At 41.4% G+C, this 25,643-nt stretch overlaps 1 protein-coding gene across 1 annotated transcript in view; it reads right to left on the bottom strand.

Moving 5' to 3' along the window:
* SPIDR (scaffold protein involved in DNA repair) overlaps nt 1-25,643 on the bottom strand; it is a 218,445-nt gene continuing 192,802 nt past the window's right edge. Inside the window, exons 15-20 of the mRNA XM_063130704.1 lie at nt 21,453-21,663; nt 19,653-19,805; nt 5,965-6,058; nt 2,714-2,828; nt 1,138-1,191; nt 1-430 (exon numbers count right to left, since the gene is read on the bottom strand). Coding sequence (XP_062986774.1) covers nt 299-430; nt 1,138-1,191; nt 2,714-2,828; nt 5,965-6,058; nt 19,653-19,805; nt 21,453-21,663 — 759 coding nt within the window. The 3' untranslated portion in view covers nt 1-298. The remainder of the gene's footprint in view (nt 431-1,137; nt 1,192-2,713; nt 2,829-5,964; nt 6,059-19,652; nt 19,806-21,452; nt 21,664-25,643) is intronic.

Genomic DNA, 25,643 nt, shown 5'->3' with positions numbered 1-25,643 from the left:
AAATAACTTTATAAACTTTACCAAGCATACATAATTGTTTTAATATCTAGTTAGAAAAAAAAATCAATCTTCTGAAACCTATTTCCAAAACTAACTTCCATATCAAGAAAAAAAAACACAGTTGGACAAATATATTTCAGTGCACCTCAGTGCACTTCTGGATAAAAAGAAACACATATGCAACAGGAACAATCCAAAGTTAATGTATAATGCAAATATTTATTATTTGCATTATACATTATCTACAAGTACAGTTCACAACTAACTATATTACAGAGTAGCAAACAGCGTTTTTTCTTTAGCTTTTTCCTGCATCTGGGAGAACAATTTCTTCCAATTCAACACAACTAGATGGGTGACTGGTTACAGACTGGACGTAACAATATAAAAACCCCACCTCCTTTCCCAGCACACTCTTGACTTCATAACTCTGTAAGGATAGAAGCACATTCATTAAAACAAACAATCCTGTACATTTTGTCCCAGCCAGCATACAGCTGAAAGATACTCAGTGAAAGGTGCTCTTCAAATAGAACAATTTTCTTGTTTCTTATTGTTCAAAAAGCAAAATAGCCTGCATGTAATCTTAACAGTTATGAAAAAGAACCACTTTTTATTGTTGTTTGTTTGTATTAAAATAAATTTGTATTTTATCAGTTTAGTATGAACAGATTATTTTTTCAAAAAAACACCACTTCAGTTAAAAAACACATTTAAAAATTTTTTGAATAAAAAACTGAGAAATAAGGTATCAATATTTCTAGCTAACTCAGCCTATAATCCTACACACACATTTACATGGGAATAAGTACCATTGGATTCAATGGGGCTTACTTCTGAGTAGATCGTGATGTAAGTGTGGTATTTATGTGAAATCCAAATTGTTCAGAAAAATATTATCTAGGAAACATTCTAGCATCCAATAGATCCACAGTCCAAGAGATATTGGTATTTATGTTTTATCCAGACACAATTGTTTCTACTAATGTTTCAATAAATTTAAGCCATTATCAATTATACAGGTTAAGTCAGAACCTGTGCCTTTATATGGTTTAACAACTGTTGAATGTTATCCATTTACGGCTAGAATTATGTTGCTTTGATTTCTTTAATACATATATTTTTAAGTATACATACCCCGTTATCAGTGGGTGAGGATTCCAGAAGTGAAGAAATGGTCTTTTGCAGCAGCTGACATAACAAGGAAATGACAAAAGATTCAAATTTATATATTCTCTGCCCACATTAAAAATAGTAGCACTCAATAAAAATTAAAAACCTATGGCTTCAATTTGGCTTCATCGTAAGAGGACAGATGTCTATAGGCAGCTTGTGTCCCTAAAGGTCTATGCTTCCTGTAAGCTGTTATACATTATTTAACTTGACACAGAAAACATATCCAGAATTACAGGATCTCAGGAAAACCCTCCAAAGGAAGATTCCCCACTTTTAAGAGCTTAAAAATTATGGTGGAGATATTATTTAAGGAAAGAGCCAATATAGTGGACGTGGCTGCTAAGCCATGAAACGTAATGGGTGGCCTTCAGGAAGCCACTATCTTTAACCCCAACTAACTTCACAAGGTTATTATGAGGCTAAAATGAGATAAAGATATATTGTAATGTGTCCCTGAATCTTTAGAATATAGAGGCATAATAAGGTTAGGACAGAGCTTTAAATTCTTGTTTGTTATCCCATAGGGAGAATGGCAGTTCTCCTACTGCAGTGAATAAAAAGTCTGTGGATACGTGAAGTGCTTTAAACTGTTTTGGTCTCCAAAGTTACACGGACTTTCAAAGAAGTATGTGGTCCATTTGTTCCTAAAGTCATGTAGTTCAACATTCAGGGCAGGACACTTGACACAGCAATCCATGTCTTAACAATCTCTACAGATCAGCTGAGATCAACCAGATAATAAATGCGCTGCACAAAAGAAAGGCTCTATGGACTGCATATAAATTGAATGCCTCTCTTCAGGTTCGCAGAACACGCTAACCCATGATGCTTTGTGTTCTGGAACAATCCATGGTGGGTTAGCGTGTTGTCTGTGGGATTCCCACCCACCCACCTGTCCATTGCTTCTCCCAAATAACCCATCCTGAGAAACCATGGTCTGTGGTAGAAGTTGTTCATACAGATAGTGGGTGAGCATGTTGTCTCTCACGCCATAGTGTGGGCTATGGCGATCGCCTACAGAGCTGCTCAACAACAGCGGCCAAAAATGTTGCTGCCGCTCTGCTCCTCTCAAGTGATCTCTGGGGTACCTGCCTGCCTGGGCAGGAAAGACTACAGAAGGAGGAGGTGTGGGTGTGTGAAAAACCCAATCTGTGTAGCTTGTTTGCCTGATTGCCTGACAGGAGCACAGTGGGCCTGTTCAGATGACACACCAAGCCACAGTTAGGCCATTAACCCCTTTGCAGCAAATGGTTAGTGAGCTTGTTTAAACCAAGGTTATATAGCCACCACAGTTAGGAATGGTTCACATGACATGCTAAATCATAGTTCACATGGCACACTAAGCCATAATGGTTAGCTCAAAATGCTTAACCAGCATGGCTTAGTGTGTCGTCTGAACAGGATCAGTGGGTTGTTTGCATAACCACCTACCCAGCATAGCTTGCCACCCACCATGGTTTAGCATGACATGTGAACACAGCCAGAGACTCACTACAACCCAACAATTCTTATAACATGAACTCTGTTCTTCTCATACCTTAACTTTTACTGTGGATAGTGATCGGGACTGGCAATGCAGAAAGACTTCCAGGTGCATCTTGAGAACTGGTGAAATTATAGCTTCACAACATTGGCTGCAGTAAAGCAATTCTCTGAAATCCATGAGAAAAGATCCATGTTATATATGCATCCAGCACTTTTCCTTATTCATTTGCCTGTTTGAAAGTGACTAAAATATGGTGTCCACTTTCTTGTCATGAATTTTGATTGTCAACTGGAAGAAGAACTAATATTCATATATTTCCTACATGTATTAAATCAACATGTTACAATCCTATGGAGAAATAGGTTGCAACTACATGTAATGAGAGGAACATGGGATTCTCAACTCCATATGCAAATGCAGTGCTAATGCCAGGGAAGGTGACATTAGCAAGGGAAAGCACGCAATAGGAGGGGTGCTTAACCGTCTTCCACTCACCTATTGTTGTCTGAAAATGCCCATCCCAGCCATTTTTAAATGTTTTTCTCCCAGTTAAGTTCCAAGACCAGAACAAACCCAGCTAAGGGGAAAACTGGACAGGAGGAAGGAGACATTCGCCTGGGACAGTCAGTAGGCATTTGTTTATTTTATTTATTTAAAACATTTCTTGGCTGCCTTTGAGGACAGAAGCCTTCACAAGGCAGCTTACAACAATAAAATGCATAAAAACAGTTAAAATATTTAAAGCAATAAAAACATAATCCCAATAAAATAGCAAGTAAAACCAATAAAACTTGCAAGAACAACAATGCAATAGCAGAAATAACAGTACTCATCATGAGAAGGTGATGGTAAAAGAAAATGCTTTCAAGGCCTTCTTAAAAGCCTTCAAGGATGGTGCATGGTGGACCTCCAATGGGAGGTCATTCCAAAGATGCTATGTTCCAATGGTTACCACTGATGAGAAGGCCCACTGCCATGTGCTCACCCACCTAATTGCTCTCACAGGTGAGAAAAACAGAAGGGCCTCTCTCTATTTTTTAATTTTTTTTATTGTTTTGTAGTTCTGGTTACAAGGGTCAAATAATACATCACATATGTACATTCGGCGTCAATACAAATACACACACACACACACACACATTTATTCATTCAAGCCTGGATATAGGATGTTTAATATTGATTGATTTGATTTAATTCCATTTAAATTCCATTTAATTCAATTCAATTTAATTTATGACCCCCAGGAACTAAATCTCTTTATCTATCCACTTATGTTTTCCATAATTCTATATATGCTGATGAATTTCTTCCATACCCCCTCAAATTTATCTTCACTTTGTTGTCCTCATAATGTCCTCATATTTATTTATTTATTTATTTATTTCATTTCATTTCTATACCGCCCAATAGCCGGAGCTCTCTCGGCGGTTCACAATTTATTTTGCGTCAACTTTTCTAGGAGCGCTATCTGCCAAACCCTTTGATACCAATTATTAATATGAAGCCCTTTGCCATCCTTCCAATGTTTAGCTATCAACCAGCTGCCAATAATAGGTATCTTATTAATTCCTTATTTAAGAGCTTGCTACCTGATCCCCTATATATAAATTTAAAAGAGCTAAATGAGAAGATGGGTGGACCCATTGTCCAGTTATCGAACTGATCTCCTGGAACACTTCCCCCCCCCAATAAACACTCGCCTTAGGGCAAGAAGGGCCTCTCTTTCTGATCTTAAAGTGCATGCAGGCTGATATGGGTGAAGGTGTTCCTTCAATTGGTCCCAAACTCTTTAGAGCTTTAAAGGTCAAAACCAGCACTTTGAATCGGCCTTGGAAAAACACCGGTGACCAGTGCAGCTGGTGCAGTATAGGCATTGTGTGATTACATTGTTTTGCCCCCACACATACTCAGGCACCCGCATTCTACACCAGTTGAAGTTTCCAAACGGTCTTCAAAGGCAGTTTAAGTACTTCCTTACCACCAGTCCTATGTGGTTGATCTCCTACTGCCTTTTTTGTTAATCAGCAGTCAGATGTTTAGCAAGCTTTGTGCAGGAATTATTTATTTAGAGCATCATTACCATGCCTTTCAGCCAAACAGTGTCCTAGAGTGGCTTACAGAAGATCAATAAAAACAAAACAACCCCACCAACAGGCTTACCATCTAAAAGACCAAAAGGAAAAAGAGATGAGGAGGGGAGAGGAAAACAAGCAAGCCACATTCTTAACGTTACATAGTAGTTCCTGTAATAAAAGGCTGGAATGGAAACAGTTCAGGGAGCGGAGGAGCTCAAAGGAGATGATCTCTCAGCAGAGCCAATGGAACGGCTTTGCTTCTATCTCTCCCTCTGCTGCAGTCAGATGGAAAGTATTGTGACCCAGGAGGTTATGATGAGAAAGCTAGCATATTTTGCTTGTTCCATGGAACTTTCATTGGTATCCTTGGAGCTTCTATTCTTACTTGCAGCCAACAACCATTGATATACCCCCATCCCTCTAAATCTGTCTAATCCTTTAAAAAGACTTTTGGCACTGAATGCAGAAGTTGTGGGTTGCATGTAGTAGTGTTTTTGTTTGTTTGTCTATAAAATATTCTCTATTAATTTTATTGGATGACAAAGAGAACTAAATTGTTTGAGAATACTTTCTGTTTACTTTCTTCATACTATACACAATTTTATAAACCTCTATCATGGTCCATTCCACATGGGCTCACAGTGTCCATATGCAGAGGGGTTCTTAGAGGGCTTAGCAGTGTCCTGTTTTGCCCCCTTCCATATCCAGTCTTCCTTCCCTTTTGGGCAATGTGACCAGGTGAGGGGAAATGGATGGAAATTATGGGAGGCCTGCACGGACCTGTAATGTTACACGGCTCACATGTGTGGGGAGGGGAGGGGGGAAGGAAGTGGGGGAACAGGGCTTTGTTAAGCACTACTGAGATTCCTCTATATTCATACACAATTATTCCCATTTGTTTTGCTGCTTCTTTGCTACTGACTACTACTCTAAGGTATCATTAAAAAATGAAATATGTGTCTCCCACAATTTTTGAGAAGGATTTTCTTTTTCTTTGGATGAAATTAAAGGCGAAGTTGTTGCAGTATCTTGATCAACATTAAATAGGGCTGCAAACCACAAATTGCCCAACTTTGCATTGAAGGATCTCTCCTTTCATTCCATGACCTCTAAATTTCCATGCAGCCTTTGATGACAAATCCTGTCAAAAACTTTTTGAGACTCCAAATACACATGCCCATGGCATCATCCTTATCTACATGCTAGTTAACACAAGCATGTTCTTACCTGTCTTGTGGATGCTGCTCCACTCTTCCACTGCCGCATCTGTTACATGTAGGCCAGGAGAAAGCAGTCCTTTCATTAATGCCTGCAACAGTGCCTGAGAAAAAAAGTGGTAGTGGGATGTTTGCATGGACTTAAGATACATTGATGATGATACTTTGTCTATTTGGCTTGATGTAATATGGCTCTTTCTTCTATGCACAAATCTCTCTCTCTCTCTCTCTCTCTCTCTCTCTCTCTCTCTCTCTCTCTCTCTCTCTCTCTGTGTGTGTGTGTGTGTATATTGGCTTGATATAGCATGCAAGGGTGCCTGAAAAAAGGGAGAAATGTTTGCATGGACTTACACTGATGATGACACTTTCGCTTAATATTTATTTGTTTGTTTATTTATTTATTTATTACATTTCTATACCGCCCAATAGCCGAAGCCGAAGTATGGATCTTCTATACAGAAAGCAGTGTGTGTGTGTGAAGCAATGGAAAATTACTTATTTCATTTTTTAAAAAAAGTCCTTTCATTGACTTCAGAACTATTAGAAAGCAACTCTCAGTTGCCATTCCTTCAGCCTCCAAAGTATTAAAAGCTATAACCTGGCAGGTTTTAACATTTTGTCTCTTTTTTTCCTCTTTCAACATCAGAGAGCAAGTGTTCTTAATCACATTGGACCAGTTTGAATGTATTATATCAGCTTAATAAGACTTTCGAATGGGGCTTCTGCATGCTCATCCAGCTCCTTCACTCTTCCCTTTGCAGCAAGAGCAAATAAGCCAGTAAGTCTTCCATTAACTAGAGTTCTTCATTTTCTCTGAACTGGGAAACTATGGTTAACAGCTTTGGAACAAACCAAGGCATTATGCCAAATTCAAATCATGGTTTAATATCTTGGCTTATTCTGAAACTGTTAATTATAGTTTCCTGGTTCAGATGAAATGGAAAACTATAGTTAATGCAAGATTCCCTGGTTTGTTTGCTCACTCGCAGGGGCTGTATCACTGGTCAAAAGGCTCATTAATATCTTGTTTTATTATGCCAAGCTGCTCTAAGTGTGTAATGCAGTCAGCAGCAGATAGACTGAGGCTTGCTCTATTGGATAGACGGGAGTGACATTGGCTACCCAATTCAGGGCTTTTCTATTAAGTCAGCCCATACAAATACATTTTACAAGAGCTCTGTGAAGCCTGGGGTCACTGAAGAAGACACCCCGGTGTCGAAACGTGTTTGACCTGCTTTTTTAATTTCTCTTTTGGTATTCTTGTATAACATTATGCAATCAGATGTATACAGTAGATGCCAGTGCACTTTAATTGTTTAATTGTTTAATACTGCTTTTGAATTGTATTCATGTGATAAAACTTTGTTACAATTGTCTTTTTCCTTAACCCTTTAAATCTGGATAGTTGTACATTTTGTTAAGGACAACACCCTTTCTTTTTACACTATACTATTGGTCAATTGCAATAATTGTTTCAATTTGATATCTAGTAAATGCCAGGATGAAATCAAGAGACCTTTACATTCATCTAACACCAGGAGTTACTCTATTTAAGTCCATGTAACTGGAAACAGAATTTGCTAAACAAAAAAACACAAAAAAAAACCTGACATATGTGACTAGAAACATTAGGAAACTGAAGGCCATAGAGATATTTTGGATCACTCATAAACATTGTTACAAAGTATTATAAATCAAGTAAACTGGGTATTTCACGGGAGGGCTAGTAAAAAGATTTAGAACAATGGAGATTTGTTGAGCTAAGCAATAAACATTAAGGATGTAGCACTGTTTGCAAGTAAAACACACAGATGGGTAATCTTGGACACCTGCAAGTAAATGGATTACAATTGCCAAGCCCTACAGTATATACGTCAAAGGCCAATCACCTAGTAATCCCTGTTGTGTTGAGTAATAGTCACTATTACTTATATGCTATGATAAAATAAATGTTAGACAGTCATGACTGGTAATGTTTGTGTGTTCTGAGAAGCAGTGCTGAAATATTTGCTAGTGAAGACAAAGGTGCAATCCACATAAGACGTTATGTTCCTTTATATGCCGTTTCAGAGACAAATTACACTTGGCAGTTGTTGCTGACTGACAGTGTGAAAGAAGACTTTAATTCACAATGAAAGCCCAGACCCCAGCAAAAAGCACAAGCTTATCAGGGTGGCAGACAGATTTATCACCTTTTAACCCTACTTTTCATTCAAGACACTCAAGATGGCATATATAGGGTTCTCCCACTTCATAACCCTATGAGGTAAGTAATCAAGGTAATCCCGAGTGACTCTGTGATCAAGGGAGATGTTAATGATTACTGTGAATTAGTGTGTTTTATAATATGAATTCCTCCCACTTTTTGTTATTATTGCTGTTTTCGTTAGGGTTGTGTCATAAATAAAACGTTTCCAAAAAAGCAATGACCCTGTGAAGTGTAATGACTTGCACAAACCCCACTCTCTAGATTTGCTTCATTCCTGAGAATTGTATCAAACGTTACGGTAGGAGGAAAGGCACAAGAAATGTTGTTGTTGTTCCACTACTACTTGCACAGCCATTAGAGGAACAATTAGCACAACCCTCTGAAGCATATGGGAGACTTTGCCATACGGAGCAGGAAAACGCATCTGCTGAAAACCACAACTAAGCCTTTAGGATTTCCATTTATACTTTCTCTAAAGTGAATTCCAAATCAGACTAAGCTCTTCTCCCAAGGGTATGTGTCAGGGAAATAGTCTAGAGAAGTTAATGCTGCAATCCAGTGCCCGCTTACATGGGATTTATTTCTCAGTAGACATGCATAAGATCACCATGTTAGCAGTCCAGCCTGTTTCTTCAGAATTCTAAGTTGTTTTTGTTTTTGGCTATACTATATATTTCATGGATGACCCTAGACAAGTTATTTGGAAGTTGAATGGGGTGTAATAGCAGTATTCTCCCTTCCCCTAAAGTCCCTATGAACAGAAATCATAATATGTGAAGTGACTTGTAGCTCTCTTTTTCCCTCCCCCACCCCGTTCTGATGCTTTATTTAAATTTTAAGGTTTCCTGAGGATAGGAAGAGAGGAGTGCCAACCCTGTATCTCATTCATCTATGTTTATGTGACAGTTACCAATATTTGTATTTACAGGTGGAAACACAGGTTGATAGCAAGGCTATCCTATGAATCCTTGGTTAAGTAGCGGGTCAGAGTCCTTCACTAAATCATGACTGGCCACATTCACATATAACACTATGCCAGGGTTTAGTAGCCCCTGTGAGCGTGAGCAAAACCTCAGGCTTCCGTGCCCACCCCCTCCAGCACAGCCTGGAAAAGGACCCTTGCCAAGTTTAGCTTCACTTTCCCAATTCCTAGTTTGTTGTTACTTATGAACCAGGAATTGTGGTTTAAAAGAAATTCTACTCTATAGTAAATAAGCCAACAACAAACCCTGGAGTGTTCTGCTGGCTCATTTAACAAAGTAGAGTTTGTTTTAAACCATGATTCCTGGTTTGTACAAAACAGAAACCCAGGAATCAGGAAAGGTGACACTAAACTCAGCAAGAGCCCTCCTCCCAGCCATGTGTGAGGAGGAGAGGGAATGGGTGCATGCAGGTTCAAGGCTTCACTAGGGCTCATTTCAGCTTGTGCCCACAGAGCTAAATCCTAGCTAAGTAGCACATGTGAACTGGCCCACTGCTTCTCTTTATTGAAGCATTTAGGGCAAGGAGGCAGTAAAGACAGGTTGCTTAGTTCTTCGAGTGGTCATCTGTGCATTCACACACACATGGGCTCTGCGCCTGCACAGAGCATCTTCGGGAAACTTCCATAGCTAGAGGCGTTTTAGGCGGGAACCCTCCCCCACCGTCAACTGTGCAAGTTCAACGGTTCCCGCCTTCCCCTCAGTCTTATGAGACCGCCATAGCAATCTCACTACTTCAGGGATCCATCTCTAGAATCACAGAAAATCTGACACCAGAGAGGGGACGGTGGGGGGGGGGTTGTGTGAATGCACAGATGACCACTCGAAGAACTACGGTTACAGGTAAGCAACCTGTCTTTCTTCTTTGTGGTCTCTGTGCTTCACACACACATGGGCGATTAACAAGCTTACTTACCGGAGGTGGGTAGGTGTCTAAGTTAAGATAGATGACAGTACAGATCTCCCGAATGCTGCATCGGACCTGGCCCTCACATCTAATCGATAATGACGAATGAAAGTCGATGGGTTAGACCAAGTCGCAGCCTTACATACATCAGGAAGCGCAATGCCTTTTTCGAAAGCAATTGAGGTCGAAAGCGCTCTTGTTGAGTGTGCTCTTACGGGTTTCGAGAGTTGCAGACCGGCAAGCTGATAAGCCAGTTGAATTGTGTTAACCACCCATGCTGAGAGACGCTGTGAAGAAATGGGCATTCCTCTGTGTTTTCCTCCATAACAAATAAAAAGTCTTTGTGATTTATGAAATGACTCAGTTCTTTTTTGATAAAATGCTAGTGCCCTTCTAACATCTAAAGTATGAAGAGTGGTTTCCAATGGTGTGGATGGTGATGGAAAAAATGCAGGTAAGGCTATATCCTAATTCATGTGATACTCTGTAACAACTTTAGGTAAGAATGTTAAATCAGTTCTTAAAACTACTTTTTCTTTGTGGAAAACAAGGTAAGGTGTATCCATTCTTAGTGCACATAGATCACTTGCTCTCCTGGCTGACGTTATGGCTACCAAAAAAGCCACTTTCCAAGTCAGAAGATGTAAACTCACTGTAGCCATTGGTTCAAAAGGTTTACCTGAAAGAGCTTTTAATACATCTGATAAGCTCCAGGTAGGTATAACAGGACGAACAGTCGGCATTAAATTTCTTAAACCTTTCAGAAACTTTTTTAATAACGGGTGCGAAAAGAGTGAAACACCTTCAAACTTTGGTAAAACTGATGAGAGTGCTGCTACATAAACTCTAATTGAACTGACTTTAAGCCCTTTAACTGAAAGGGACTGTAAAAATGATAAAACTTGAACTAACGAACATTTGAAAGGGTCAAATTTCATTTCTGTTGCAAACCTGTTGAAAGCGTCCCATTTTCTTTTATAAGATATTCTAGTGGATGGTTTGCAAGCCGCCTCTAATATCTTTCTTATGGGTGATGGGATAGTATCTGCATTTAAAGTGTTATACGCCATGCAGTCATTCTCAGCATCCCTACGTCCGGGTGCTGGACTTTGCCATTCTCTTGAGTTAAGAGAGCTGGAAGTAATGGCAACTTCTTGTAGAACCGATGGGAGATCCGTAGGAGTGGGGCAAACCAAGTTTGCCTTGGCCACCACGGGGTTAGAAGAATACAATTCGACTTGTCCCGTTCTATCTTGGTTATCACCTTGGTCAGTAACGGGAATGGAGGGAAAATGTATATTAGGTCGTTTGACCACGTTAGAAGGAAAGCGTCCCCTCGAGAACCTTGTCCCTTCCCTGCTCTGCTGCAATAGTTGTGGCATATTCTGTTCTGCCTTGTCGCAAATAGATCCATTATGGGAAAACCCCATTGATTGAAAAGATTGGTTATTATCCTGTTGTTTATCTCCCACTCGTGAGATGCTGTGGATAATCGACTCAACCTGTCCGCCACTTTGTTCTGTATTCCCTGAAGGTAGACCGCAACTATCTATATATTGCGGTCGACACACCACATCAATATTTCTAGCGTTAAATAAAGAAGAGGGAGCGATCTCGTCCCTCCTTGTTTGTTCAAATACGCTACGACAGTAGTATTGTCTGAGGTTATTTGTATAATGCGGCCTTTTAGTTGTTGCTCGAAAGCTTTGAGTGCCTTTTGAACCGCTTTGAGTTCTAAAATATTGATATGATCCTTCCCTTCGATACGGTTCCATAGTCCATGTGCTTTGAGGTTTCCGCAATGAGCACCCCATCCCGAAAGGATGTCGTCACGATCTTGGTAGGAGCTGGGCAGCTGAAAGGCATGCCCTTGTTTAGATTTGCTACGTCCATCCACCAAACTAGGGAGTCTTTCACATGCGTAGGCAACTTCATCCTTGTCCTCTTTGGATCGAGGGCAATATCGAAGTTCCGAATGAACCATGCCTGCAATATGCGCATTCTGAGTCGAGCTTGATCGACTACTGAAGTAGTCGCTGCCATGAGACCTAATAAGCGCTGGACTTGGAAGGCAGAAATGCTCTTTTGATGCTGCATATGTGTTGCTGCCTGTATAAGTACTTGGCAACGATTGTTTGGGAGGAATGCTCGCACCTTCACAGAATCTAACCTTGCTCCTATAAATTCTATTTGCTGTCTTGGGTACAACTTGGATTTCTTTTCGTTGAGATATAGTCCTAACCTCTTTAGAAGGAAGCAGGTTATCTCCAAAGATCTCCTGAGCTCGTCCTCTGTAGGAGCCACTATCAGTCAGTCGTCTAAATAGGGGTAGATTTCTACTCCTTGTAGGCGTAAAAAGGCACACACTACCGCTACACACTTTGTGAATACCCTTGGTGCTGTGCCGAGACCGAAAGGTAGAACCCGGAATTGATATGCTTTTTGACCTATGACAAATCGGAGATATCGACGATGATGCTTGGCAATGGCTATATGAAAATAAGCGTCCCGGAGATCTATGGAAGCAAAGCAACTTCCTTCGGGGATGAGGGGCATGATCATGTTTAATGACACCATCCTGAATTTTCTTGGAGTGATATAGCTGTTTAGATCTCTGAGATCCAAAATCTGTCTCAACCCCCTGTCCCTCTTCGGTAACGTGAAATACCTTGAGAAGAACCCGTTTTGAAGATGTATTGGAGCTACTAGCTCTATAGCTCCCTTTTGCAAAAGTACGTCAATCTCCTGAAGTAGCACCGGAGAAGGGAAAGTTTCACGGTACCGACAGGAGGGAGGGTATCGAATTCGATTCTGTACCCGTCTTTGATAATGGATAGGACCCAATTGTCTGTTGTAATTTGTGTCCATAGATGGAGGAAATGTGACAGTCTGTCGCCGAACAAAATTATTTTGTTCGGGATGGAAATTTGTAATAGTGGAGAGTCAAAGACGCCGTCTTGCTCCCCCATCATCCCTTCTGCCAGCCCCTCTGAATTTAGAAGGTTAGTATTGCTTTCGATAGGTCTGTTTTTGCTTATTAATCCCCGCAAACTGTTGATGTGTTTGATTAAATGCTGGTTGGTTACGGTACCAACGTCGTTGTCTTTGTTGATAATTTTGTTGCTGCTGTTGTTGGGGAAAACCCATACACCGTGCAGTAATCCTAGCTTTTTGTATGGAATCAAGGGATTCATCCGTTTTTGCATTAAAAAGGCCCTGCCCATCGAAAGGTAAATCCTCAATCCTTATTCTCGTTTCTTGAGGCAGACCTGCTAACCGTAACCATGCATGTCGACGGAGTGCGATAGATGCTGCTAATACTTTTGAATCACAGTCCACTTGGTGTCGACTTGTATGTATCTGCTGTCTAGAAAGTTTTAAAGCTTCCGCCTGGAAGACCTTCGCCAGGTGCCTTTTATCCTCTGGAAGATGGTCAAATAATTTCCCTACTTTATCCCATAGGAGGAGTTGATAACTGGACATTGCCACTTGATAATTTCCTACTTTTATTCCCAAAGACGCGGAAGAATATATGCGCCTTCCCAAAAGGTCTAAACGGCGTCCTTCCTTGTCTACAGGAGAGGCATGCTGACGTCTCGATTTTCCTAATGCTGCCTCCACAACTACCAAATTGGGTGCGGGGTGCTGAAAAAGAAATTCAGCTTCATCCTGTTGCACTCTATATAGTCCTTCTAACTTTTTTGATGTCAGAGGCATGGAAGACGGGCTTTTCCAGGACTGCTTAATAACTGACAATAGCGCTGGAAGTATAGGAATAGCCACTGGACGATAAGAATCCGTCGATATCCGTCGATATTGCATCAAAGACCGGGTCCTATATATCAGGAGCTGACTGCTGTGTTGATAAACCTAGTGATTGTGCCATGCGAAGGATTTGATCATTGAACTGACCTAAATCTTCTGGTGGGACTATGTAATTTGATGTTACAACTGGCTCTGGGGATGAGATAGAAGGCTGATATGAAGAGTGTGAGGTAGTGTCTGAAAGATAAGCCTCAGACATAGGAGATTCTACTGGGTGATTATGCACATCAATGTCAATAGGTTGAATCAACTGTGTATTGTCTTCTATTGTGGCATCGCTGTCGGTATTGACTGCGGCAACTGTTGTAATGTCACAGATTAGTGCCCATCCCACTCACAACAATGGTATGGAGATAAAGGAGGGCCGTATTCGGAATATCTCCCCCAGGCATGTGGGGAACGTGACCTTTCCCTGTACCGATAATAGAATCATAGAATCATAGAATAGCAGAGTTGGAAGGGGCCTACAAGGCCATCGAGTCCAACCCCCTGCTCAATGCAGGAATCCACCCTAAAGCATCCCTGACAGATGGTTGTCCAGCTGCCTCTTGAATGCCTCTAGTGTGGGAGAGCCCACAACCTCCCTAGGTAACTGATTCCACCGTCACACTGCTCTAACAGTCAGGAAGTTTTTCCTGATGTCCAGCTGGAATCTGGCTTCCTTTAACTTGAGCCCGTTATTCCGTGTCCTGCACTCTGGGAGGATCGAGAAGAGATCCTGGCCCTCCTCTGTGTGACAACCTTTCAAGTATTTCAAGAGTGCTATCATGTCTCCCCTCAATCTTCTCTTCTCCAGGCTAAACATGCCCAGTTCTTTCAGTCTCTCTTCATAGGGCTTTGTTTCTAGACCCCTGATCATCCTGGTTGCCCTCTTCTGAACACACTCCAGCTTGTCTGCATCCTTCTTGAATTGTGGAGCCCAGAACTGGACACAATATTCTAGATGAGGCCTAACCAGGGCCGAATAGAGAGGAACCAGTACCTCACGTGATTTGGAAGCTATACTTCTATTAATGCAGCCCAAAATAGCATTGGCCTTTCTTGCAGCCATATTGCACTGTTGGCTCATTTTCAGCTTGTGATCTACAACAATTCCAAGATCTTTCTCGTTTGTAGTATTGCTGAGCCAAGTGTCCCCCATCTTGTAACTGTGCATTTGGTTTCTATTCCCTAAATGTAGAACTTGGCATTTATCCCTATTAAATTTCATTCTGTTGTTTTCAGCCCAGCACTCCAGCCTATCAAGATCACTTTGAAGTTTGTTTCTGTCTTCCAGGGTATTAGCTATCCCACCCAATTTTGTGTCATCTGCAAATTTGATCAGCGTTCCCTGCACCTCCTTGTCCAAATCATTAATAAAAATGTTGAAGAGCACTGGGCCCAGGACTGAGCCCTGCGGCACCCCACTCGTTGCCTCTCCCCAGTTTGAGAAGGTTCCATTGATAAGTACTCTTTGAGTCCGATTCTGTAGCCAACTGTGAATCCACCTAATAGTTGTTCCATCTAGCCCACTTTTAGCTAGTTTGTTAATCAGAATGTCATGTGGTACTTTGTCAAAAGCTTTGCTGAAGTCAAGATATATGACGTCCACAGCATTCCCACAGTCCACAAGGGAGGTTATCCTATCAAAAAATGAGATCAAATTAGTCTGACAGGATTTGTTCCTGACAAATCCATGTTGGCTTCTAGTAATCACTGCATTGATTTCAAGGTGTTTACAGATTGACTTCTTTATAATCTGCTCCAGAATTTTCCCAGGGATGGATGTCAGACTGACTGGTCTGTAGTTCCTAGCTTCCTCCTTTTTGCCCTTTTTGAAGATAGGGACAACGTTAGCCCTCCTCCAGTCGTCCGGCACCTCACCCGTCTTCCATGATTTTGCAAAGATAATAGACAAAGGTTCTGAGAGTTCTTCTGCTAGCTCCTTCATTACTCTAGGATGCAGTTCATCGGGCCCTGGAGATTTAAACTCATTCAAGGAAATTAGGTGATCTTTGACCATTTGTTTATCAATCTCAAACTGCAATCCTGCCCCCTCAACTTCTGCTTCGCTTTTTCCAGGGGGGTCATAGACCTGCTTTTGGGAGAAGACTGAGGCAAAGTAGGAATTGAGCACTTCAGCCTTTTCTTTGTCGTCTGTTATCAATTTGCCATCCTCGTTAAGCAGTTGAACCACCATTTCTTTCCTCTGTCTTTTACTACTCACGTGTCTGAAGAAAGCCTTTTTATTGCTTTTAGCATCCCTCGCTAATCTCAGCTCATTCACAGCTTTAGCCTTCCTGACGCCATTTCGGCACTTCTGCGCCACTTGTCTGTACTCTTCTTTTGTAGCCTGGCCTTCCTTCCACTTCCTATATGTATCCCTTTTGGTTTTCAGGTCATCTCACACAATAGTGTGACTCATAACCTCTACCCGTCGATATCGAGCACATCGACTCTGGGGAGCATCTCATTCTTTGTCGGTACCCCTCTCGATGTGGAAAACTCAATGGTGCAGGAGGCTGGAATGGAGACGGCTCTCTTATTTCACCTTCCGACAAAGACAAGGGTTGTGGTACTACTCTGCTAGTCAAAGATCTAATAGGGGATGTCAGTAATGCAGAGATATGATCTCTATGCTGATCTATCTGTTGCGATTGAGGCATCATAGACTCGGTATCGATGGGTGTTGGTACAGAAATTCCCACATTGACCGATGTAATTGACAGACCTTGTATAGATCTAGGATGCCCGGACCCCCCCTTCAGAGGGTATCGTGTCCACAGGAGTATTTCCTGACTTTTTTGACACTTTTGACTTTTTCCTTTTGGGCTCATTTCTAGATGTCTTTTTTGCTTTCTTTGCAGTCTTTTTTGCTACTGCAGAGGGAAAAGAGCACCCTGGTATGAGTGGTAATTCTGGGGGATTTATAATCTGCGGAAGAGAATGTTCTCCGCCTAACCCCATTACAGATCCAGTAGTCGAAAGGTCGGTATTCATATTAGATTCTTTGATTCCCACCGCTTCTAAGGCTTTTTGCCACAGAATAGCCTTTAATCTGTCCGAGCGGTGTCTTCTTGTTTGCCTTGAAAAAGCCTGACAATGTGAACAGGTCTGAACAATGTGACCCTCTCCTAGGCAGAGCAAACAAAAGCTGTGGCCGTCAGATGGCGGCAATTTACTACCACAGCGGGAACATGATCTAAATGGTGCCCTGAGGGCCATACGCCCTGGCGGGCGATCGGAGATCGCGTTAGAGATATAAACAAACAAACGCAAACCACAAAGATAGAATAACAATCAAAAGAAAACACACTTAGAAGAGAGAATAAAATTTGAAGAACAAATAATAGAAGAAACGCCTCCAAACTCAATAGTTTTCACTATAGCTTCCCTAACGATGCAAGCACAATGGCGGTCGGAAGAGACTGAGGGGAAGGCGGGAACCGTTGAACTTGCACAGTTGACGGTGGGGGAGGGTTCCCGCCTAAAACGCCTCTAGCTATGGAAGTTTCCAGAAGATGCTCTGCGCAGGCGCAGAGCCCATGTGTGTGTGAAGCACAGAGACCACAAAGAAGTTTTGTAACATAACGAACACTTAAAGAACAGTAATTGTTAGATAGTTCAAGCTTACACATCTTCTTTTTCTTACACAAATTATTATTATTATTATTATTTATTTATTTATTTATTTATATAGCACCATCAATGTACATGGTGCTGTACAGAGTAAAACAATAAATAGCAGGACCCTGCTGCATAGGCTTACATTCTAATAAAGTCATAATCAAACAATAAGGAGGGGAAGAGAATGCACCAAACAGGCAGTATAAAAGTCAGAACAAAATCAGGTTTTAAAAGCTTTAGGAAAAAGAAAAGTTTTTAGCTGAGCTTTAAAAGCTGCGATTGAACTTGTAGTTCTCAAATGTTCTGGAAGAGCGTTCCAGGCATAAGGGGCAGCAGAAGAAAATGGACAAAGCCGAGCAAGGGAAGTAGAGGCCCTTGGGCAGGTGAGAAACATGGCATCAGAGGAGCGAAGAGCACGAGCGGGGCAATAGTGTGAGATGAGAGAGGAGAGATAGGAAGGAGCTAGACAGTGAAAAGCTTTGTAGGTCAATAGGAGATGTTTATATTGGATTCTGAAGTGAATTGGAAGCCAATGAAGAGATTTCAGCAGTGGAGTAACATGGTCAGAGCGGCGAGCCAAGAAGATGATCTTAGCAGCAGAGTGGTGGACAGAAACCAACGGACTGATGTGAGAAGAAGGAAGGCCAGAGAGAAGAAGGTTGCAGTAGTCCAACAGAGAAATAACCAATGCATGAACAAGAGTCTTGGCAGAAGAGACAGACAGAAATGATCGAATCCTGGCAATATTATACAGGAAAAAACGACAAGATTTAGCTACTGCCTCAATATGAGGAATAAAGGAGAGCGAGGAATCAAATATAAAGCCAAGACTGCGAGCTTCCTTGACTGGAGTAAGCGTAACATCATTGACAGTAAGAGAGAATGAGAGATGAGGAGAAGGTTTAGGAGGAAAAACAAGCAGTTCAGTCTTTGCCATATTAAGTTTCAAATGACGATGAAGCAGCCAAGCTGAGATATCTGAAAGACATGCCTGACACACTCTGCATTATAACATTCTGAGGATATGAAGATTTAAAGAAATACTGTTGAAAAATGTGATGACTATGGATTTTCTTTTATATAGTGTTCATTAATCAAAACTTAATTTAATTTCAAAGTGTTTTGGGGTGCCAGCCTGTAGAATCTGGAAAGACATAGGATTCCTGATCGGCCGCTCCCCACCCGCTTCCTGAGACAGCTGACACATGCCTAGAGAGCCCTGCTGGACAAGAGCGGCAGGCTGCCTGCTCTTGCCTCACAACTCTGTAGGCAGGTGAAATAGTCAATGGAGCTTGAGGCATGACACAATAATCAACAGTTGTGCAGGCAGTCAACTCTCCACACTGTTGATTGTTTCCGTTGGTTATTTCGTTGAAATAACCATTGTGTGTAAAATGCTCGACAGATGACACAATAGTCAACGGTTGGCTAAGTCATGGTGGACTATTTAATCAACCGTTGACTATTGTGTCATTCGAACCCAGGGCATGGCTAGACGGGGCGATATCCCAGGGATCATCCCAGGATCGTCCCTGTGCGTCCACATGACGCACAGGGGATCTCGGGAGCACGGAGGGACGATCCCTCCCTTGGCCCGGGATATCGCCCTACCATTAAATTCCTATTTTTCCATGGTCTCGGGATGATCCCGAGACTGCGGAACGTGTGGCCCGCTGTCCCATTTTCATCCCGACTCCTTGTGAGTAACCGTGAGGAGCCAGGACCTGGAGCTCCTCAGGACCACAGTGACCATCGGGGTTGGGGTGGGGGGAGAGCGAGGTTTTTTGGTTTTTTTAAACACTCACAGTTTGCACAGAAGCGTTTCTGCGCTCCTCTCCGATTCAAAACAACAACAAAATGGCGGCTGCAACACCCTCTTCTCCCTGGGATGTCGCATGCCGTGTGTAGATGAGGGGGACGATCTCGTGATCATAAAATCGCAACATCATACCCCTCCACCCTCTCGTCTAGCCATGCCCCCAGTAACACTCTCAACCTAATCTTCATCACAGGGGTTATTGTAAAGAAAAAATTAGGAGAAATCGTATGAACTAATCTAAACTCCTTGGAGGAAGGGCAAGATTTTTTTTAAAAAAAGGGTAATAAAATAAACTTTTCAAGTAGCCCAAAGACTTAGCACCATTTGCTTCAGGAAAAAAAAAAGTACTAACCTCTTGCAGTACAAATGGAATTGACTTGGGTTGCAGAATCCAGCTCATCTAGTTTGACAAGACCAGTCAGTTCAGTGATGTCAGCACCAGCAGCCCTACACAAAAGGGGCTTTTGTAAGGAGAGAATGGTACGTTCAATGCAAATAATCCTACCTGCCAACAAAGACATTTTGATAAGTTACAGTAACAAGGAAAAACGTGAACATGTTAATTGTCTGGGCCAATAAAGACAACATTCCCAGCCAGCCTTTTACTAAGCTAGATTTAGTCTGATTTACTCAAACTCTGAATATGAAGCATATGCTATGCTCTTATGAAGCACAGTGGCTTCCAGCCCAAACCATCCTCATGTGTCAAATATTTAGAGGGGAGAAAAAGTATTAGTCTTTTGGTTGATTGCACAATTCTTCTTCTTCTTCTTCTTCTTCTTCTTCTTCTTCTTCTTCTTCTTCTTCTTCTTCTTCTTCCCCCCCCCCTCTCTCTCTCTCTCTGTGTGTGTGTGTGAATATGCCAAGCTGTTCTGAGGCTAGACATGTTGCACTTTGCTCCCCAAAGCAGAATGGCCAAACCTTTGCTCAGTAGAGTGTTGCATGGTTGATGCAGGGGATTTGGATGCATGACAAAAAAACTTTTATAAGTAGGTCAGTGGCTTAAATGCTTCAGAGGCCAAACGCCAGTAGATAGGAAAATGCACTCCAGTGGATCATTCCCCCCACTGTCTTCCCATTAACAATACCAGGGAGGGTGTACAGCATATAAAGCTTTCTTTGGGTAGTGCATGCTAAGTGGATTATTTATTACATATCACTGTATTCTCAACAACTACTTGGGTGAGTACAATGCTATCTAATCAATGAAACTTCCATCAGACTATGGCAGAGGAAAGATGGGAAGACAGATTGCTTCATTCGTTTTGTTGAGAGATCAGCTCTATTTGGTTTCAATTCCAGCTAGTCATTCTAAGAACTTAACTCAAATAAATGGTGTGAATTTGCTTGTTTTCCTCTTCTATACTCATCCCTTTTGTGTCATGTCTTTTAGATTGTAATTCTGTGTGCAGGTACTGTCTTGTTTTATTGAACTCATATAAGCTCAACTTTCTACTCTTAGTGAAATTTTGCCCATGATAGAGACATATGCCAAGAGGTGCACATCTATCTTAAGATGAAAAAAATACAGTATTTCTTCGATTCTAAGATGCACTTTCCCCCCCATATAAACATCTCTAAAAACGGGGTGTGTCTTAGAATCGCGGGTGCGTTTATTATTTCTTAGAATCAAAGCTTTTTTCTGTTGGTGGTACTGAAATTAGTGTGCGTCTTACAATCGATGGCGTCTTAGAATCAAAGAAATACGGTAGTAATACTAGAAGGATTTACATATCCACATTTCTGAAAAAAATGATGGATGTGGGGCAAAACACTCAAAGACAGTCCAATGACCTGTCCTTTCAGAAACACACATGGGTCACCTTTCCTCCTAATGTTACTTTTTCCAGTTATCTTGAGACATGAAGGGCCCAACCTGCAAAGGTCATCCTCTTATGATCGGGGTAGGTTGGCAGGTTTTCCACTGCTACCACTGTAGTAGAGAACCCAGAACTATACCTCTTTTGTTTCAGAAACATAACAGGCAAAATGAGAAATATTGGCAATTGTAGAGCGTTTTGTTTGGACTAAGTCCATTATGCTCTATTCTGGTTTGCCATTAGACATTCATCAGGTTAGATTTTGTCCACATATGTGGAAGTTCATAGATTTTATCAAAGTTCATTTGTCTCCACTTGTTCTAAGTGCTTACCATTGCCAAATAGAGCATCCTTGAAAAAAATAACACATGGGGATGTGCTCTTCAGTGCCTCCATTACTTCCACATCAACTACGCATGATGAAGCAACTGAGACTTGCAGAGTTTTTGGAGTTCCAGGACTGATTTCAGCCCAATTCTGAAGGGAGAAATCAGTGACAAACAACCAAAATTGCCTTTGGCTTGAAGGAGCGCTACCTATTTCCTAGAGTTTGAAAGGAAAAGAACAATACATACAAGGATTATGTTACAATTTAACAAAACATTCCATTTTCTCCATAATTACATTAGAGGCTATTACTCAATTCAGCTGGTATATTTTATCTGTCTTGAATCTCTCAGAGCTTGATTCCATGCTCTGCAGTTCTGCAACAGTGTAGAGCAAAGGATTCAGCACAAGACCTCCAACACCAGTGGATGCACTAGACAGCCACAGCTATCACCACTGCTGCCTTCAGAAAAGCCCTTATGCTTGGATGTGAAGGTTAGAAAGAAAGAGAGGAGGTGATAACAAAAGGGCTGATGTTGCCAGCTGAATGATGAAGCTATTAGGTGACCTTGAACAAGCAAATCCAAAGTCATGTGGGGCAGAACTGCATTTTCTTGCGTCTTAATTGTTGTGGTGCAAGTTAAAATGATAAATAATACCTTGTTGTCTGCATTAAGGCTTGCAAACATGTTAGCATTTCTCAATTAATCAACTTTAAAAGCTCTCCTCATATGTGATGTCAGATGATGACTTCGACCTAGCCCATTTAAAGAAATACCCACATTTACATTTTTTTCTCTGAATAAGGAACACACCAGTATCATTACTAGGCTGTGTAATATGCTCCACTCCCTTGGTAGAAACTGCTATAGCAAAAAACTGGGACGTTTTCTTCCCGGATAAATATCAACATTTTTCAAGGATGCATATAAACAAGGTGATTCATAAAAAGTAAAGGGAGAAACAAATACATCTTCCTTAGCAACATAAATATCCTGCTTGGGAAAGGAAGAAAAATATTCAGCTTAAACCAAAGGACATCAAACAAATAATCTCATAGTAATAGTGAATACTTTTTGCATCTGATCTCACATTGGAAAGAGTTTCAGCTCAATAATAAGTAATTATTAGATTAGAAACTTATTATTGTATTGCAGGTATTCATTCATGAAGATGACCGGGTTCGGACAACACGATGGTCAATGGTTGATTCAATAGTTGACCATTGATTAAATAGTCAACCATTGACTATTGTGTTGTCTGGCAAGCCTTCTCCACACGAGCCTTCTCCACAAATTATCAACGGTGTGAAGAATTGACTATTTGCACAACTGTTGATTATTGTGTCGTGTGGCAGGCTCTGTTGACTATTTCACATGCCTACAGCGTCACGAGGCAAGAGCAGCAGAAACCCCTGTCACTCTTGTCCAGCGCAGCTCCATAGACATGTGTCAGTGCAAGGGGGTTAGTACCTGGTGGTGTGACTCCCCCAGTGAGCCGGAGCAGCGCTCTGCTCCTCCTGCTCCGTTGCATGGCTGTGCTTCTTTGGCCGTGCACGTGCTGTCCCTGGATGGGGTGCCGTGATCGGTGGCTCCTCACTTGTTCCCATGGACATGCACATCCTGTCCCTGGCTGGGGCAGGACGCAGCTATCGGCAGCTTCCCTCCCTGAGCTGTCCTCCTGTTCCCATGCAAAGGATTTCTCCTGCAGCTACAGGAGAGATGCTTCCAGCCACCCCACTTAAGCAAGCCCATTTGTGGCAAGTAGGGTGGCTGGAAGCACCTCTCCTGTAGCTTTAACCATCAAGGATTTCGGGGGTGAGTGGTGGTGGAAGGATCTCTCCTATAGCTTTAAACGTCAACTGGCTGAGTGGGGAGTGGGAGGTACTGCATTGCAGTGGTTCTGCTCCTACTTGGCAGGTCAGCTCCAGAAGGTGGTGCTTGGCCCGTGGATTCTCCAGTATGGGTTTCCACAGGGGTCAGTTTTGTCCCCCATGCTGTTCAACATGTACATGAAACCATTGGGTGCGGTCATTCGGAGTTTTGGAGTGTGTTGTCATCAGTACTCTGATGACACGCAGCTCTATTTCTCCTTCTCATCTTCATCAGGTGAGGCTGTGGATGTGCTGAACCGGTGCCTGGCTGTGACAATGGACTGGGTGAGGGCTAATAATGACACTTCACAGCAGTGATGCTAAAGGGTTTGGTAAAGTCAGTAGGTAAAGCGGAGCTGCATAGACACCCCCTGCACTTGTGCATTTGATTTTTCCTCTTGTTCCTAGGTGTTTTCTTTTATCCCTCATTCCAAATAAAGTTTTGTTGGAGCTCATGATGCTTCTTGAATAGGATACTCTTCTACATTGGTGCTGTTCAATTCCCATGACCTTTTACTACTATGTGTAGGCTTCTAAATGTCACAGAATGTGATGCTTAACCACAAAGAGCACACACAAGGAAATTGCACAAGTGTGTTATGTGTGCAAATTGCAACTACAAACTGCTGTGCAGTTTTGCCCCTCCTGGAAAAATTCCAGTGGACGTCCATGGTGGAGAACCCTGCTGAATGGGATAGGCTGTGGCAAGGGGGAACTATGGGGAAAGAAGACTCTCAGAATGAGCTTCTGCCCAACTCTGGGAGAACTCCCACTTCTCTCTCAGCCCACCATATGCAGCAGGTTCTCCTCTGGTGTTTCTGCTAGCCCAGTTAACACAAGCATAACTCTGGGCTCAATCCTATATGTTATTGTGGCATCAGCTTTACTGGCCATTATAAATTGATTAGTCTTTAAAGTGCCAAAACAACATCTTTTTTGTTGCAACTATGCCCATCCTACCTTTCTGGAATATGTATTGTTATGGCTTCAGATACAAACACTTATACTTATTTGGTTAAAAGAAAGATAACCACCACCTGATTTATATGAATAGCCTCACAATGGAAAGATTGGAAAAATATGAGTGACAAAATTTTTGGCTAAATATACAGCAATTTATAACGTTTTCAATCCAAGGGTGCTGTTATTCTCATTTCAATTTTTTATAGTTGATACCCAGAACTTATGTTCTGTGACTGCAGAATTTTAAAAGTTCATTGAAAGAGTGATTTAATTATTATTTTTTGGTTTATTTTAAATGGCTCATAGGAGAAACACTAGAACACTGAAACATTAACCTTTAGATTCTGACCAATGGAACTGTCAGCCAAAAAGTAAATAACAATAAGTCATTATAAAACCATCATCTTTCTATGTGTGTGTCAATTTGTTCTGAACAAAAAGGACAGAACAGTCAAATAGCAGCAGGATTGAGTTATGCCACAGTACAGCTCCCCCAAGCACAGATGGAATATATTTCCTAATTTTCCTTTTGCACCATGATACTTATTCTGAATAGTAATAAAAAAATCCATTTCCCAATTTACATAAATAAAGAGTTGTAGAGTTCTAGTTCAAATAGCTATATGGAACAATACTAATGGATTTTTTTTTAAAGAAAAGAGAGATGTAATTATTAAGCAGAAAATATAGACAGTTTATACATTCTCCCCCACCCTGACTTTCTTAATAAATTAGTCTGCAAAAGAAATCTAAACTGGACCAAGGTCTTCCATTTCATATTTTATGATACACCAGACTTATGTGAAGGACAAATCCTTACTGGCAAAGGCTGAAGCAGTAAACAAATTCCAGCCCTGACATTTTAATTCCGGAAAGGCTAGAATAAGTATTTGTATCCTCATATCTACAAAATCTAGCTCTTTCTGTTAATTTGTAGAACAGCTCTTAAAACTCATTTTAGAAGATGTAAAGGTTGAATTAAGCTGCTCTTTAATTCAGTGTAAAATATTCTAACTAGAATTGTAATTCAATTAAAGAAATCTGAATTGATTAACCAGTTACATTTGCATATGCATTAAACCAAGATTTATGCACATATTAATCAATCAATCAGGGATGTGTCTATTGTAAAAGCTATGCAGAACCAAAGAAAGCACCTAACTGAGGAAATCCCTGCAAGTGGGAAAGTGGAGCCAAAGCATTCCAAGAAATGTATCTTAATAAGAGATGAAGTACAAAGGTGGAACCATCCAAATCCTAAAGAAGCATTGTGAATGAGTCCTCTCACAACACAATTCCCTTGCTCTTCTTGCAAGCCTGGAGAAGGGCAGTGGTGGTGGGTGTGGGGGGCTCCTTCACT

Source organism: Elgaria multicarinata, chromosome 7 (genome assembly GCF_023053635.1).
Source record: "Elgaria multicarinata webbii isolate HBS135686 ecotype San Diego chromosome 7, rElgMul1.1.pri, whole genome shotgun sequence".
NCBI lineage: Eukaryota > Metazoa > Chordata > Lepidosauria > Squamata > Anguidae > Elgaria > Elgaria multicarinata.
Note: the sequence above shows the minus strand (reverse complement) of the source record. Positions and strands in the feature narration are given on the sequence as shown.